General features: G+C 40.0%; 1 protein-coding gene across 1 annotated transcript in view; it reads left to right on the top strand.

The window, feature by feature from the left end:
* The window catches only part of LOC136828386 (transmembrane 7 superfamily member 3-like), a 66,976-nt gene that overhangs the window by 37,906 nt on the left and 10,234 nt on the right, over nucleotides 1–18,836 (top strand). Inside the window, exons 7-9 of the mRNA XM_067086388.1 lie at nucleotides 6,553–6,705; nucleotides 15,731–15,828; nucleotides 16,402–16,564. Coding sequence (XP_066942489.1) covers nucleotides 6,553–6,705; nucleotides 15,731–15,828; nucleotides 16,402–16,564 — 414 coding nt within the window. The remainder of the gene's footprint in view (nucleotides 1–6,552; nucleotides 6,706–15,730; nucleotides 15,829–16,401; nucleotides 16,565–18,836) is intronic.

The following is an 18,836-nucleotide window of genomic DNA, read 5'->3' as shown; positions in this document are numbered from 1 at the left end:
ATAGCTATTGTTTCTACTTTACGCGGCAGCTCAAAATTTAAAATTCGTGGTAGCGCTTGTTAGTTTAAGGTGTAGTTATACTGCCCCACCCACTTAGGGGAAGGATAGGTACAACACAGCTAAAGAGCTCAGTTCATTTCTGCCAGTTGATGACTGAACTTGGTCATGAGCAGCTCTGAATTCATTCTATTTCACCAGATGGTTACCATTATCCTTCATTTGGTGAAGTACTTTGTTCTTTTTGGTAGCGCAGTCCTGTTAATTAGCTTAGCTAATTCAGACTTCTCTTTTGTGACTTCCCTATTTTGACTTATTAATCATGTCAGATTCTAGCCTTTCTAGTATAAGGTATTGTAGTAAGAGCTGTAAGAATAGGTTGACTTCAGCCAAATATGACAATCATACTGTTTGTAGTTTGTGCAGGGAACAAGTTTGCTCTCCCGAACTTTGCTGTGACGAGTGAAAAGACTGGGATAAGGGGAAGTGGAAGACTCTTTATGCATACTCAGACAAATTACAGCGTGACAGAATTAGGAAAGCGATTGCTAGGGCTGAAGCGAAGGCTTCCGCTAGTCAGGCTTTGTCTTTGGGGACTGATGTGACTCCTTTACCTATTCCTCTAACACCTGGAACCAATTTTTCCCCTATCTCAAGTCCTCCGACTTTCCCTGCAACTCCGATCCCTGGCTCTCATTCCTCTGATCCTAACACCATTGGCAGCCTAGAAGTGCTTGTGGACAAGAAATTTGATTTATTAGTGAACACAGTTTCCCAAATTGGGAATTCAGTGTGTGTCCTCATGGACAAATTCAACAGCGTAAGTGCAGTATCAGGTGCAGCAGTGAAGGGGGCAGCTACTTGTCCCACTGATGCTCTTAGATCATGGTCCCTGCTAAACTCCCCTTGCTTACCTGGGAGGAAGCAAACTGGCAGTCCAAGGGAGGTCGGTGGGGTTTGCCCACAAGTAGTTGTCGCCTCGTCCAGGCCTGTTGTCCACCCATCCCAGGTCTCAGAGGATCGCTGTTGGAAAGGCATCTGAATGGTTGTATAGCGTTATCTTTTAGTGACTCGGACTCTGGCGTTCATAAGTGCGGTCGGCGATTTGCCAGTGTTTCAAGACCGTTGAAAAGGTCTGGCACCCCGATGGACTAGGACGTTCCCCCGTCTCGTAAGCGAGCACTCCTGTAGTTTTTGGGAGCCTCCTCAAGCTTCTTGCTTCCTTTCAATGGACATCAAGCGCCACAAAATGTGTAAAGACGTGTCCGTTAGTCCAACATATGGTTATCATGTGTCCGAACGTCCAGAGTCCGAGAGTGTAATGCCCGATTGTGAGAAATCAGTGTCCGAGCAGCATTCGTTGGAGATATGCACATAAATGTGAAAAAATTGAGGGCGATACACCTGGCCCTTCAGTTTTTTGCAACAGAGACCTTCAGGAAAACAGTTGCAGTACATTCAGACAGCACGACCACTCTGGCCTATATAAAGAACATGGGGGAACCCACTTTTTTCACTATGTGAAGTAGCCAAAGACTTTAATCTATGGGCACAGAACAACAGGGCCATTGTTCTACCTGCTTTGCCCAGGCACAATGAACGTTTCTGAATGCAGCAAACAGGTTCTAGTCGAGGAGTGGACACTCAGAACTAAATCCACTGAGCTGATTAACACCTCTCCTAGGGCTGGCCCGGAAGTGATTAGACAGCAAACAGGTTTCTACCGGGACCTACAGCTTATTGGGAGTGGACACTCAGTCCACTCTTCAGGTGTGAATTGAACCGACCTGTGGAAACGGTGGGGAAAGCCGATGGTAGACCTGTTTGCAACGTCAAGAAACCACCGTCTCCCTCTGTACTGTTCCCTGACTCCAGATCGGATGCCATGTTGCAAGATTGGTCGGGTCTCGACGTCTTCGCCTTTCCTCCCTTCAACATAGTAAGAGAAGTGTTGAGGAAGTTCAACACCCACAGCAATGTACCAATGACCATAGTGGCTCCCTTTTGGCTGCACAAGGAGTGGTTCCTGGACCTAAGCTTACTAGTAGACTATCCAAGGCTTCTAACTCAGAAGAAAAATCTTCTCAGACAGCCCCACTGTCTTTGTTTTCATCAAGGCTTACCCACTCTCGCTCTGACAGGCTTCAGACTGTCAGGGAACTTGTCAGGGCGAAAGGGTTTTCAAGGAAGGCTGTAGAAGCTATTGCAGGATGTAGGCAACGATCTTCTGCTGCAGTCTAAGAGCTGGTGTCGAGACAGAAATATATCCTCTACTCAAACGACTGTAGCTCAGATCACAGATTTTTTGCTGTTTATCAGATCCTCGAAAGGTCTAGCCACATCAGCCATCAGGGGGTACAGATCTATGTTGAATTCTGTCTTCAAGCACAGAGGAATAGACCTTGCATTAAACCAGGACTTAAGTGATTTACTAAAGTCCCTAAGCAAGATAGAAGCCCGGCTCTTTCATGTAATTTGGATATCGTCATCACATGGCTTTCAGGCCCTCCCTTTGAGCCTCTAGAAACCTCCTCTCTTAAAGATCTGACAAGAAAGACACTTTTCCTTATGGCCTTAGCGACGGTGAAGAGGGTTAGCAAGCTACATGCCTTTGATAGAGAGTAGGCTTCTCGCAAGGTGACACTATCTGCTCCTTGACCTTAGGTTTTATGGTGAAGAACAAAGACCCCTCTAGTCCATGGCCACGCTCCTTTACAGTCAAGATCCTGGCTAACATTCTAGGTCAAGCAGATCAAGAAAGACTCCTCTGTCCAGTTCGTTCTCTTTGCGAGTATTTATGAAGAACCAAAGAAGTTAGAGACCCTTCTCCAAATCTGTGGGGTTCAGTTAAAAACCCCAGTCAGCCGTTATCCAAGAATGCCTTAAGCTTCTTTTTAAGAACTGTAATTTCTGAATCACACTCCAAGATCCAGGAGGATGTTTTTCCTTTATACAAGGTCAAAAGCATATGAAATTAGAGCAGTAGCAATGTCCTTGGCCTTCAAGCACAATCTGTCACTGTCTTCCCTCCTGCAATCCACATATTGGAGGTGCAAATCAGTTTTTGCAATGTTCTACCTGCGTGATGTGGAAACAACTTAAGAAAATTGCAGTACTCTAGGCCTGTTTTTCGCAGCTGGCATGGTGTTGGGTAAAAAAGGGATAGGAGGAATTTCTTATTTTTCCTCCATCCACTATCCTTGAATGAGGATTGGTGTTTTCTTGGGAAGTCTGATTGGTAATGTATTGTGAGTACCATCAGTTGGTTTGATTTTTAATAAGTTTGTGGTGTAGGTTTTTTAAAAATCTGGTCATATTTGTACTGTGCCCAGGGCAAGGGCACACACACACACACATTTCGATGTGTCTTGTTTGGATTGTTAGCTTTGGCAACCTGCAAGTAACTCGTATGTTGCAAAGCACCCACTGAAGTAGAGGCAACTCTTGGCTCTACCGCCACACCACTACAGGTCGAGAGGAGCTCCGACCAGAGGAAGCACCCACCTGCCATCGCTCCCTCACCAGATAAGGTTACAACAAGCATTTCACGATGCTAGGTAAATTTCCTATGTCAAATTCATCTCCATCCCTGAGTGCTTTTGAGTAGTTTTGTCCATGTATCCCACCTCCTGTCAGTGTGGGATTCAGCTTTGTAATTATTTGATGAGTTACATATATAAAAATGACATTTTTATAATAAAATAAAGTTTTATATATTCTTACCAAATAATTACATGATCAGAGCCCTCCCCTCTCCCCTCTCATGGACATAGAGTATAAACGAACTGAGCTCTTTAGCTGTGTTGTACCTATCCTTCCCTGAAAGTGGGCGGGGCAGTATAACTACACTTTAAACAAACGAGCGCTACCGCAAATTTTTCATTTTGAGCTGCTGCGATAAAGTAGAAACAATAGCTATGTAATTATTTGGTAAGTATATATAAAACTTTATTTTATTATAAAAATGTCATATTTTATATGATTGCCCAGTTTACCAAAAAAATTAAAGTATTTGAAACAAGCCCTTGAAAGGACTCTTGTCAAAATCTTAAATGTGTTCTGTTTACAGGGATTAAAAACATTTTATACTTGATTTTTAAAAGAAGCCACTGTATATACAGAAGTATATACATTATACATCAATTAAAATTACAGAAGCTTTTAATGTACTTTAAAGGTATATTCTATTCTGTAAACAGTGTAATGCTTGGAAAGCTACACAATTAGACTAAAGATAATATACAAAAGAAAAGGAGACCAAGAATGAGGATACCATAATGGTTAAAACAGTCAGTCAGGTTGTGGTTCCATCTTCAGAAAGTAGCCTCTTGGATGTTGGGTAACTTAGTGTTTTCATGGCTGTAAACAAAATTCCCACCATTTGCAGTTTTAACATGAGGTTTATCAGGCAGAACTAGAGTTACCATGGGCTCCTCACTCTCTCCTGTTGATGCAAACTTTTACATAGTATCTAAAAATGAAAATCTTAAAGAACATTCTGTATTACAAAATAAAACCCCCAACATTGCAGTGAGAAGTACATGTTCTGATAAAAATAGATTCATTCAGACATCAAAAGTAAAGTAAGTGAATTGTCATAACCTCACTACCCTTACCTTAATATTTAGTCCTTATAGAAACTACCCTTACCTTAATATTTAGTCCTTATAGAAACTTTACCTTAATATTTAGTCCTTATAGAAACTACCCTTACCTTAATATTTAGTCCTTATAGAAACTACCCTTACCTTAATATTTAGTCCTTATAGAAATCAGTGGAATGTGTATGGAATTTAAAAGTTTTGTGTGGGCAATCTACAACAATTAATATTGGAATATAACGCCATGTGTTGTATGTCTTCAACATGTTTGGCACTATAATAAACAATTTGTAAATGCTTATTAGTTTGTCAGATCAGGAAAATATAAAATCTAAGGATATGGTCTCAGCAGCTATGCCTAAGACAGATCCAACAAAGGCAGGGGGTTCTCTTTTGTCCTTTAAGATTACCATTGCCACTTCACTACAGATATGATTTCTGATGTCACCTGGAAAGGTGAGAAGTATTTGAGTTTTGATCTCCCTTGTGGACCTCTCACTTGATTCACAGCCAGTTGATTTTGCATCTTGCTGGCAAATTTCAGTAAGATAACAGTTTTTGGATAGTAAAGGAGTATGATGTTGGAGAAGTAGTCAGTCAAGTAGGCTATAGCAATCAGGGCAACAGATAAGGATGTGAAGCCCCTTCACAGACCTCAGCCCAGTGAACTGGATTCTCTGGCAAATCCCATTCAAGACGAAAATAGTGACTTTGGTCCATTTGTATGTTAAGAAAAAGACTTGCTAGTGTCCATAGACTTAGAGGATGCCTACTTCACAGCCCTGTGCATCCAGCACTTACATAGTTCTCTGCATGTCTGTCAGTCAGGGTATACTATTTAAGGGTCATCTGTTTCTGGCTAACCACTGCCACTCCATTGCTTACTGTGATCTCACTCCTGTGGTAGCTTGGTCACATGCAAACAAACTCTCCAGGGTTAGACAATCATGTGTTGGGGTCCACTGTAGCAGAATTTCACTAGCTTTTGAGCTGTGCCCAGGCATGGTTTTCCAGGTCAGCTAGGGGAAATCAAGATGTGGTGTGCCACGTTAGGTCTGAGTCTTCTTGTAGAAGTTGATCCTTTACATGTTGTTCAAGATTTGATTTCTTCAGCTAGAAATAAAGAACCCTGGTCAGCTGCTGCCTAGTTTCTTGGAAAAAATTTGAAGAGATATTCTTTGGTGGCAGGATCCTCTAAACCAAAGAGTGGAGTTCCTGTTTTTGAGGTTTTGCTTTTCATGGTTACATCAACACAGGTAGGAGGCCAACCAACAAGATTCTTACATTGCAAGGATATGTTCCTAGCAGGAGAGAGAGCTAAGGCAGTATTTTGTGGCTCTGAAGCCTTCTTTCATCGTGGAAAAAGTATAGAGCTGGAATTTTGATTGACATTACAAACAGGGTAGTTTACCTCTGAAGCCAATGTTGGAATGGCTGTATCACTTGATGGTTACAGTTTCCATAGGACCAAGGTCAGTCAGGTAGAGTTTATTCTGAGGTATCTTCAAGAAGAAACAGCTGGGCTGCATCCAGCTTCTGCGGGAAGAATCATGCTCTTCCTTCAGAATGATTGCTATGTCCACTTGTATAAAGAACCTTGTGTCATTGCCTTCATCCCTTCCTTACACTCATTCTTTACTGTGCTTGTTGTATAATGGAATGAGGGATGATGTGTAGTGACAGACTCTGGGAATAGCATGCACTACAAGGACCTTTTTATTTGTATCACAATTTTTTTTTTTTTTTAGTAAAACCTATATTCTCCATAATGGTACCTATTACAAAATTAGAAGAGTTTTGATATGTGTACAGTACAATATAATGGTACCTATTACAAAATTAGAAAAGTTTTGATATGTGTACAGTATAATTTTCCATTCAGATCAAGTTTATTATAAAAATTGAAAGCATTAATAACTTTGTATATTTATTTCTTGCCTCTATTTTTTTAAAGGTTTAGGTTGGGGTACTCTGCTGGGAGCAGTGCTTGGTGGCATTGGTTGGTTGTTGTTGTGGCACAAATTTCAGCGTCCATTCCACTCAGCTCTTCTAATAATCACCATGAATGTAATATTTGTGGGCATGGTTATCACTTACTTTTTAAGATGTAAGTATTTTACTAAAATGTAAGTTAATTTTATAATGAGAGTCAGATACCTGGCCAGTAGTTTTATAATGAGAGTCAGATACCTGGTCAGTGCCCAATGGCCCAGAATACCAGGGTATGAAAGCTGCACCTGCCTTTCAGTATCATCTTTTATATACTGTAATTTTCGTTAATCCATGCTGTATCTTATATTAAACTGATGACATAGAAAGTGCAATTAGGAATGTATAAATTGGCATAGAATGAGTTAAGGGCCCAGATCACCATCAGTCCTCCCCTGCTGATGACTTTGAAAAAGCAGAAATGTTAAATTATTGAAAGGAAAAAGTTTACAAAAGATATGGTTCTTATACTCGTGGTATGATAAGAATTGTGAAGAGATTTTTGAGTGCTTAACATTTAAGAAAAAGATTTGGTTGGTAACGGCCTTGTTTCATGTTAGAGGTTCTGGGTTTGATCCTGATGTGAGAAGATGTTTATTTCCATATTTTGCTTATTAATGTGCATTTATTTTTAACAAGCTGTATTATATTTAGGCATTTGAAAAATTATTTTATATTACTGTATAGTAATTTTTTTTGTATCGCCCAGACTCGTATTTTGCGAGCTGAAATGATCTGTTGTATTTAGAAGAAAATGCTATCAAGAATCATGTTTCGACATGTATCCACTAGTAATACTTGAAGTTTTTGCTGCCTGTAATGGAAGGATTGCCCATTATATGTTTGTAAATGGTCTGTTGAAAAATATTATTCATGCCCAAAAAAGGATAATTTTTCTTATTCTTCACATCAGGATGTAGAATTCAAGGATATGAGATTATAGTTTTACAATATAGTGTATCAATAGCAACTGTACTCCTTGTGTTTTTTGTCCTATTACTTTTGCTTTTGTGCTTTTGGAGGGAGCAGACTTTTGTGCAGTGGAGTGATTGGAGCGTATAGTAGTGCTTTTTGCAGGTAACATTACCCCATGTTCTCTTTTGACCTCAACCACCATTACCCTTTGTTCCAACTCACTGTTAGCTTCTGCCGGGCAGCTTGAGTGGCTGTGATGCTAACATGAGAAAGCCTTAGGCAACTGCATAGACACAGTAGCTGTTGACTGCATTCACCTTTCTCGAACGTCCTATTAAGTATTTGCTTTCCACATGATTACCTACTGCATTTTCTGCATCACAAACCTAATTTAGTTCTTGCATGTGTGGTACCTAACAAAAAACTTGAGAGTTGAGTGGTGTCTATTAAATGCAAGCAGTGCTGGCCTTTGCTGAATGGAGCATCAGCAAACTTATAGCTAGATTTTGGATCTTTAACATTCTTTATGATGTCATTTGGCTAAAATTTTCATTCCAACTTCTGCTAGTATTCTTTGCTTTTGTATTTCCACCAGTTTTCCAAGACTCTTACCTCTTGAGGAGCTCTGTTCCACCCACTCTGATGAAAAAAAATGAAGCACTTTTTTCAATCAGTGACCTGGAACAAATTACATAACACCTTACACATTCTTGGTTGGCATGACCATGCATCCAACATTCTTGTTCTTTTGTTTCCCTAAAACCCTTCTGACTACTCCTCTTGGGTCTTCAGATCATGATCTTATCTCCATTACTTCAACTGTCACCTCATTCACCATTTCTTTTTAAAGAGTTCAAGACAGACTAACTTGTGAACTTTTATTGTATTTGGATTGTGGGGGGGGTGGGGAGTTGGCAGGGTATGATTGTTTTGTTGCCAAAACCATACCCTAATGGCCCAGTGTTGGTGAGGTTTTTACCCTGGTAATTGAGATATACAGTATTTCTCCTTCTGGTATAACATTCTCTCTTTCCAACCTTTATGTGACCACTCCTGCTCTTCAGCTGTCCATGCTAATGAGTAGATACACACGGTATCCATATCCTTTCCTTTCATTGCTGCTTTTGCTTCACTTACAGATGCTAAGAATCAGTGTGTCTCAGTACTTTATAGGAAAAAGTTTTCTCATGCTGAGAGAAATTCTGAGCTCCTGATCTCATCTCCATTGAAAAATATCAGTGTGATTTTTCATTACATTAATGTTCTTAACAGCTTCTCTCTTCCATCCTTATAACAATTAAGAATGTTAACTCAGAGGTGTACATTGTTTGACTCCCATTTTCCTCCTGCCATTGCTCCTGATCGTCTCGCTCTACCTTGTCTAATCTTATGTCATCCCCCTAAATTCTCTGCTTGTAAAGTCTGTAGAGTTCTTGCCTCTTTAAAGACTGGAAAGGCATGTAGCCTGCATTACAGTAATCCTTCAGTTATCCAGATTAATAGAGCAAAGGGCCTATTGGATAATGAAAAAATCTGGATAAGGCGAGTAAAAAATTTAGGGGTGTTCAAGGGCAACTCCGTACCCTTCCTCACCTAACCTTGTCAATACTATAAAATATAATTGTGAACGCTCAGTATACTTAAAACAACCATCATACTTTAAACTAAAAGCTACGCAAAAGGCAATTATCTATCTTTTTCACTGTATTTTTAACAAAATATACTGCATAAAAGGATTTTGACAAAGGAAAAATCTATTTCTGGGAGGGGCCCGTGTCACCCGGTGAAATAATCCATTCAGCACTTGATTCTAGGTAATTCCGTTGCTAGATACCAGAGAAAAGCTAAATGTAAAGCTGGGGTTACTACCCCAGAGCGAGCTCCAAGAAATGGAGTCGATATGGTAAAGGGTGAGATTGTCACAATCACGGGACCCTGCCCTATAAAGATTCCCAATATCAAAAGTCCCAACGAGAGAGGTGCCGATACAAGCCCATGCACTACTTGTGGACTGTACACAAGGCAACACTAGACGCATTCCATGTTAGCACCCACCCACACTAGAATGATGTTTACCATGGGAGGGAGAGAATGAAAACAGGGTGGGTCACCGGGTGACATCGGGCCCCTCCCCAGAAATAGATTTTTCCTTTGTCAAAATCCTTTTTCTGGATCGGGGTCCCATGTCAGCCGGTGAAATAATAACAGAGAAATAAACATCATTCTTATGCTATTAAAGACTTAAATAGAGACGTTGAAAACTAGGAGAATTCTACCCTGAACATTAGTAAGGTCCTCTAAATTCATGTAATGAAAATAATGTAAGTGGTCACCGTCTAAGATCATGAGCTTTAGAATTGAACCTGAATAGGCTTGTATTAAGAAAATACTTTCTGCCTAATAGCAGACACAATGACAGTACCCCCCCCCTTTTTTTTTTTTTTTAAAGAGAGGATCTGACAAAATTGCGAGGCCTGTCTAAAAAAGCCTGTAAGGAGAAAACTGGGCACAGAAACAGACCTTGTAAAAGGGGAGTACTTTCCAAGGTGACCACCGAAAATGAGGACCTTCAACTGTAGATAGAAAGTTAGGGTGAGGAATTCGCAACACTACCCTGATGAGGGGAAACCAAAATGATTGGTTCCGCTTAGACAGGGCAGACAGTACAGGAAAACTAACACTAGAAGCTAAGCTGATTAAAAATTTTGGGTCTTCCCCAACAAGGAAAGGTAAGAACAAGATGATTGTTGGTTACCAAAGCTAGCTCCGATACATTACTCAAAGACCAGGAAACCGAATGTGGACGGAATACTGGTCTCAGACGAACACAGACCTTAGGGATAAAAGTTAAGAGCCTGTGAGTCTGGTTCCAACAAAACACTTTCCTCGGGGCCAATGCGGCTGCATCATTACTGTAGCTTTTGAAAACTATGTAAAGAGTGCTAGTTACTTAACTGCAGAACCATACTGCAGTAGAGTAGGATCCCTTGACTGATTTTAGGAAAACAGTAATAACAGGACCAAGATCAGTTTCCTCCTAAACTGTAAGATTCACAAAGACCACAAAGCCAGGGCATCAGAACTTTGAGGGGGCTGACGCAGGCTGAGTTTATACCAGTCGTGACAGCTTGATAGTTTGTGGCTGAATTGGGTTGCAAACAGACCTACTTCCAGGTCCAGGAAAAGGTCACAAGACTACCTGAATGACACTCCGTCTAAGGACTATTCCGACACCAGGGGGGAGGCCCTGGATAGGGAAAAGTATTGACCTTTTGGACCCCTACAAGAAGGGTGGCAGACAGAGGCACTTGTGTCTGTTGGTTATGGAGAAGAATGAACCATAACCTGAATGAAGCAACTCGAGTTCGAACCCACTTGTTTACGCAGCGCACTATTGCTGTTTTGTTCAGAACCAGCCTAAAATGAAAACCTCTTGGGAGGAAGAAGTTTCCCAAGGACAGGAAGACTGCCACAGCCCTCCAAAGCGTTGATATGGAACTGCCGAACGTGACCGACTAAGTTCCATGTACTTCATGGGGCAAAAAATATCCACCCCACCCGCCCAGAGAGGTGACGGTGTGGAATACTGAGGCCGGAGGGGAAAGCTGGAGAGGAACTGACTACGATAAGCACTTGACAGTTGTGCAAGGCCGGAGGCCACTATTCAAACAGGAGGAATCAGGAGACATGTCCCTGACTCCATACCCAGTTATAAACTCCAGCTTTGACTTCAGAAGGAGAACCGTCACTGAAGCAAACTGAGAGAGCCCAAGATTTTTTCTTGGGTAGGTCGCCCCTTGCTATCTCTTTCCGCTTCCACTGGATTCACAACTACTGAAGGCTACCTCCAAGGAATCAGGTGGGATTCCTTCCTGTGTACTTAGAAGCCCAGAGACTCTAGAAAACCGATTATAATGACTGGCACCTCAGGCACCGGTGACGACGCTGGGTGCCCAAATGAGCCAGGCAACTAGATATGCGGCTAGCATAACCTTCTAATACGATGGAGCTGTTGAACTACAGTACTGTTCAAACTGGCAAAGACTCTGGGGCTGCATTGAGGAGGGCATGAACCTGAATTGGTACGCCTGCTCCCGAGTCTGAATCCCAAGAAGGGATAGAACCTTTCTGCAACCAAGATGTGAAAGGCGGCCGGAAAGGTCTATAGAGGTGGTTACTGCTCCACGGAGCAGTAGGATCCGAACCCACAAGACTGAAAGCAACCGAGACTTGCCGCATTGAATGAGGAAAATAAACGGACGCCCGGAAAAATTTTCCAGTGGAAGGAACTTCCTGGCAGACTGAAAAAGCCTGACAGGCCATTCACAAAGTCTTCCAGAATTCTGGCCGGAAGCTGACTGAACCTGATTGGGGAGGGGGACAAACAGTCCAGCTCCACCTGGGCCTTGATAACTATACTCTGGGCCCAGGGACTGAAGTTCCAGTGGCCCCGAAAATGGTACAGCCTCCCACCCATATGAGAAATACTACAGGGAGGAGGCTTGATTGTCTCCCCTGAAGCGTATGCCTTCCCAATTTCTCGGAGAGGAGCAGGATGCTTCCCCTACTCCTATGATAACCCTGAGGGTCAGAGCCTCTGGCAGAATGTCTAGTGAAAATTCTTTTCCTTGGGTTTTTGTATGAATCAAAGAAAACTCCGGCGGAGGCACATGGGGAGGCAGAGACACGGGGGTGTTACAAGGGGCTGATGTGTTGGCTGAACCCGCTTTACATCGAGGTGGAGGCTGGGAGTGAGAGGCTGACGGCTGTCCAGGGCAGGAACCTGATGAGCCTGCACCACCGCCTGAGCAGGGGGCGCTTGAACTACATGAACTTCTTGCCGGACTTGGGATAGGGCCCGGCAAAATCAGATTGTTTCCGCTCGTAAGGTAGACACCCACGAGAACGGAGGCTCTGATTAACATTAGTAGCCCCGGACGGACTGTAATAACGCCCACCTGGGAAAAGATTAATTCTCCAGGTGAAACTGTTCATAAGATTTTTCGGCTCAAGGCGGAACGTGGCTGGCGAAAAAGTGTTTTCAGCTGTCCAACCGACTGATGAAATAAAGCGGACCTGCAGAAAACCTGACGAGAGATTTTTATCAGGACCAAACAACGAACCGCCATTATATACCACAGACATTGTTTCTGTTAAAGTCAAAGAATTCCAGGGCCTGGCAAGCCTGACTTACACCCTGTTTCAGCTTCCGGGAATTGATTCGGAAGCTTAGGGAGCTGTACGCTGAATAAATAGAAGCGTAGTCCGGGGTTAGAAGATTCATTGTGAACGTATCTGTGATATCTGTCTCCCGGAAATGCGTCGGCGGTTTATTTTCGAAACAAGCCTGTTGATAAGAGGGGCTACATTCAGAGCAAGGGGTAGGAAGCAGGGCTCTCAAAGAGAACAGGTAAGACCCCATAGCTGGCGTGAACTTGGAATTCTCCGCCTGCCACTCCGTTAGAGTTCTCAACGGAGACGATGTGCCCAGCCCCTAGGGAAGATGAGGGCTCTCTTAGGGATCCTGTAACCTCTTCTTTTTCACTCTCTCATAAATAACACAATTCAGAAGGTAGGTAACATACACGCACTTACCCACATCCTACCATTGTTTTATGACCATTAATATCAGTTGTTACCATATTGTATTACCATACGCAAGATATATATGTATGTGTGAACTATTGACCTAGGCTAGGTTTTTACATCCATTTGCATAAGTCAGATAGGATATTAGTACAGTTGAATTTAAGATAAAGGTAATGGTAATAAAACAGATATTTTACTTACTGAATCCATTTATATTGTATTATTATCATGTTATATCATCACTGTACTGTAATATGTATAAAAAACTGATCATCTGCCATTGACATAATGTTTACTTTCCCAGAATCAGCTGTTTGACCCTACTAGCGAAAGAATTTGAAGAATCATTTTTTAGTTGCTAAAAGAAATAAATATATTACTAAAATGATTATTAGTATTTTTGTACATAATTGTAAAATGGGTATACTACTAAGGTAAACTTACATACTTTATGTTCAATTAAAATAGCTCAAAATCACAAAATAGCTGTTTCCCGATTCGTTTATTTATGTCATACTCGTTGTTTATGTCACATACTCGATGTTGTTTATGTCAGTTCTTGGGTAAGTAGTTGTTAATTATAAGAGATGGTTATGAATTGTTACACAAGCCAGAAGTTTGGTAATCTTGTTTGAAAGCCTAGCCTAGAACAATCTACCAAAAATTAAATTCGTTTGGTAAGTACTGTAAAGACTGTCATGAAAACTGTTTGTGGAAAGTACCCTGTGTTTACATCTTTAGTATACTGTATATGGAATTTCTCAGTGACAACTGTCCAAAGCAAATTCATTTTAAGAACACTACTAAAAATTAGTTGATCATTTTTTGTTTTATTAGAATTAATGATTTTTCATTTCACTACGTGATATCACGGAAGCTTTACCTGTATGGCTTTGTGTGTGTGTGTGTGTTTACATCTACATGTGGCATTTCTTGAGTGTTGACATGACCTTCTCTAAAGTATGTCTGTATGTGCATGTGCTTTTTAGTGCATTATCACAGTTGACATTTTTCTTTTTTGCTTTGCTTGATTTACTGTACAGTATTTCATTACAAGTGTAAGTTGACTCAAGGTATGATTATCACATATATCATAACAGTACACAAGAGAATATTCTATCACTGTTGATATTTCATCTTGTTTGCTGTTCTCTCTCTCTCTCTCTCTCTCTCTCTCTCTCTCTCTCTCTCTCTCTCTCTCTCTCTCTCTCTCTCTCTCTCTCTCTCTACTGTATTTCATCTTGTTTTTCTTTGTGCTTGGTGTGTTTCATCACAAGTTACAGCACTGTACATATCCTTTAAAAAAATGTGGAAAAATCATACAGGTATATGTAAAAACACAAAACAAAACAAGCTTTAGCTAGTTACCAAAGCCAGCAAATGAGTGTTTGCATACATACGTACTCAACACACATGATTGCGTTTTATCTTTTGGGTTGTAAAAATAAAAACTGAGAAAATACAAGAAAAATATAAATGAGAATAGTGTAAAATACCAACAAAACAAACAAGCTTAACAACATGAAACAAAACAAGCTCTGGCAAGTCAGATATCTACCTCACCCTCTTCACCCATCCAACACTGCATCCCCACCCCCTTCCAGCAATGGAAACTGCTCCCCAGCTCCACCCACCTTCCAAAACAACCCTTCTCTGAGTGAGTTCCTCTACACAGCTTTACTGCCCCTCCTCTCCCATGGTGCCCAGCCATCTGACCCTCCCCATCCTTGGAAACTTCTCAAAGCCTCCCCCACCCCCCAAAACCATTTCTCAGTTTGTTTATGAGTGTAGGCAGTTGCCAACCATTGACAAGTGGTTTTTTCAAATGTTTAAAAATCTATATATAAATCATATATCTTTGGGGCCTTGATCCATGGTCCAGGTGTGTTGGATAATGTTTAGTTCTGGATAATGGTGACTGGATAATTGAAGGATTGCTGTATATCATCCACCTATCCTTCCTTTAGTAAACATACTCTGTTCCTACCAATCCTTAAGAAGGGTAACTACTCAAATACTTCCAACTGCCTAGAAGAGATGGGATTGGTGACAGTAAGAGTTCATGAGATTAGAGCTCTCTTGACTAACTTTTAAATGCAACATTGAAATTTTGTCAGTTTTAAATGTAAGCACAATGATATGTCAGTCTGCATTTGCATAAATTTATGACTTGTACTCAATGCTGTTATTAGTCTTGGCCGGTCAAGTTTAAACGACCCCATTTAAAAGTTAGTCAGGTGTCTTCATCTTCTATCACCTTCTAACTTGTTACAACTAAAGGTATCATGTTAAATTATCTGAGCATTGGTTTCTTGATTCATACAGTCCTCAGTTGCTCTCCTGGACTTACCAGACACTACATACAGACCCACTAATCATGTACTAATCCCCCTTGTCCCACCCCATTGTTTTCAGTGTTCTGCATTCACATTACATAGACAGTGGTGTGGGTAAGTGGTTCCTTCTGGTGGGTCCAGGTGGAGGACAAAAAAATGTGTATCTGAGTCAACTTGAGATGGCAAATGTGGGTTCTTGTTAGGTTTATAAGAAAGAAAGTTGGGAAAACAAAATCTAATTTTTCTGCAAGAATATGGATTTATTATATGATAAATTTCTCACATTTCATTCATGTTTTTCAGATGCTGTTGATCCCAATACGAACATGGCTGCCTTTGTAGTGTTTCCTGTAATTTTTGCTGTTGCCATCATAGCGTATTCAATTGCAGATATCAAGAAAGTTAGTAAATGTCAGTTTTTGTTCATTTTGTATTGTTTTCAGTATAACAGAGTCAAATTGCATGTAGCTTACTTGAATGGAAACCCTAACCTAGTGTAGTACCTAACACATTTAAAACAGGTATAGTTTTTTCCTTATGTAATAACCCATATTTTTATATTTTTGTTTGTTGATGGCAAAGGAAATAGGCTTTAACACACCTTTTAAAGTATTATTTTATATCTTGGCTGATGTTGACTGATTTATGGTGAGAATTGTAGATTTGCCAATTAGATTGTGAAGATGGATATTCAAATAATAAAGCCTCATTTTCTGCAGTCTACCTCTGTAAAGTTAAGTTTAGTTTAACCATAAAGTTCTGTAGCCTCTTCTCAGTTGGACTGGTGTCTTTGTAAAGTGAACAGAAATTTTAAAGGGGCTCAAGTGTAACGTTTTTAAGGATTTTTAGTAAATGTTCATAGCCCATCATGTTATACAGATAAAGAAAACAGTTGCATTTGTTATTAACATAAACTGTTTGTTCAGAATCTATGAAAAATGCATATTTTACTGGCATTAATAATATTTTTTCAGGTTCATATATTCTCCTGTACTTTACTGGGCTCCTATGCATTTGTGGTCCCATTTGCATTCTACTTTGGGTCGTCATTGACTTACATTGTGATAAACGTGATAGGTGTCATAACAGTGCAACATTATTCGGAGACCATTGGATACCCTCCTTTTCAAGTCTGTGGTATGTATATTAAGTCAGTATTTTCAGTGTATTAAATTTATCCAATATTGCATGGTCATGTGACAACTGATTATATAGGTTGAGTTAAAATTAGTGAAGAATCTAGATTTTAGTGTATTGTTAGTTAATACAGTAAATTTGTGATTTGAGTATTTTTTCTGATTAACTGTTGTTTGTTATGTTTACTTGCAACTAAATTATTTTCCATGTATTTGAATTGCCATGAAAGTACTAGCAGTCAGCATATGAGTAAATCTGCTGTAGCAAGTAAAATGACATGTAAAGAAGTTACAGTTCAAAAAGTTCAGATGAGCCAAGTTGTTCTTGTGCATGTACGCATATTATCTCTCATATGTATGTGATTGAGATGATCTAGGTAGATTTTGTGATAAGACTAACTTCTAGGTAAGGCAGTGTTTAATAAAATTGTATTAAAGTCTGTTGTATTATCATTACTGACTAGATTTGTGAATGTTTTTTATGTGTACATATGAATTGGTTGACAGGAGCACTAAATCTGTCTTATTTCTTCATGTGTTATAAGAGGTTTGCCTTGTCAATAGAATACATAATATGCCAAGTTATTGCATCACAGCCCCATTAACACAGATATGTTTTTATTCTTGCCCTGAATGTTTACAAGGTCACCATTCATGAGTTTTTGTGTGTAAGACAGGAATTAGTTGTTTACACATGTAGCATCAGAATCTACAGGGATATCTCAACCAGTAACCTCACTTTTCATGAACATGTGGTGCTGTTAACAGCTCTGTTCTGAAGGTGTCAATTTTTCTTACTTCTGCCACTCTACCAGTTGTGCTCACCACCCTGGCCACTACATCTAACTGGCCTGCAGCCTGCCATGTGTGCAGGTTGATCCACTGCCAGCCATGCCTGCCTTTCACTGGGTGCCTGCTAACCAGCCTGCTTCTAACTATATCTCTTCTACACCTGCCTTGCCCCAATATTTCCTCACAGTTCTTTTTGTTTGCTAGACTCCTGACTTGCCTGCTCACTTGACTTCTGCTGTGCCTGTTCCTGGGCGTGTAGGTGTGACCATAGATGAGGAGTTGTACATGGCTAAACTGAATCAGATTACCGTCCATATTTGAACTGATGCATGCAGATGCAACTGAGGAAGATGATAGATATGTCCATCTCTGCCATGCTTCCATCTACTTTGACTTCTAACATTTAGCTACCTTCAGGGGTTTGGATATCCTTCTTAAAAACAGAAATAATGAGAATGCAATATTATATTTTTAGCAGACAGATAAATATATGATTAGTAGGTCTGTGTTAAAAGTAACTATATTTTTATAGTACAAACCCATTAACCCTTAAGGGATGGCTAATTATATATCATGCACACCCCCAGATTGGGTGAACTTCAAGGTTGACCAATTTAAGAAAAAAACACATCAATTGAAAGAGGAAGATATACAGTTACACATGGTATAAGAAAAAAATCCTAAAAAATTTTCCTTACCTTCCATTGGAAGTTGAAAGTGACTATTTACAACCCTGTGTGGGGTCTCTTTTACAAAACACTAGTAAATTTACAAGTTATGCATGTTTTTTCTAATAATTTATTTTATTTTATTTTGTAAAATTATAATTACAGCCTACACAATATCATAACAAATAAGAACTTAAATCAGTAACAAATTCTGAGTATATGTGTTGTAAAATATTTACGTAAATTTATTGAGATCAGGAGATGCAGTAACTTTTTGGATTTACACATGTTGTTTGTGTTATTTCTTTGCACTTTTCTTTGCAAAATTACAATTATAACTGACATCATATTGTAAAAGATAAGAATTAAAACCAGCAGCAATCCCTAGGGCATTTTTGTGAGCAAACAAATAAAAAGACTTCATGGGAGAGAGAGGAGCAAGACATACCCCCATCAAGTCAAGAACAATACTGATCTCCCTGAGATGCCCACTGATTGAGCTGAGCTAAGTCTAAAGTTGCCACCATTCATTTATGGGCCATTGAAGTGATGGAAACTCTTTCCTGCTCGATACAGCCAAATTGTATGGCGTAAAATATGATTGCTGTAATGAGGGGATCCGTCCACCACTCAAAACCTGTTTTAGATCCTCTCATGAGGGGATCCAGCCACTAAGGGTTAATCTCTTCCCCTTCATATTTTTTGCCAAATATGTGTCAAAAAATAAAGTTTTTATTTTTTTTAGATGTTCTGTATTGGATAATATGCAACACAGTTTTTGTTGAAAGATTTTAAGTACTTAGCATGTTATTA

The sequence above is a fragment of the Macrobrachium rosenbergii genome, chromosome 42 (genome assembly GCF_040412425.1).
Source record: "Macrobrachium rosenbergii isolate ZJJX-2024 chromosome 42, ASM4041242v1, whole genome shotgun sequence".
Classification (NCBI taxonomy): domain Eukaryota; kingdom Metazoa; phylum Arthropoda; class Malacostraca; order Decapoda; family Palaemonidae; genus Macrobrachium; species Macrobrachium rosenbergii.
The sequence above is the reverse complement of the archived record's forward strand: the minus strand, read 5'-3'. Positions and strand labels throughout refer to the sequence as shown.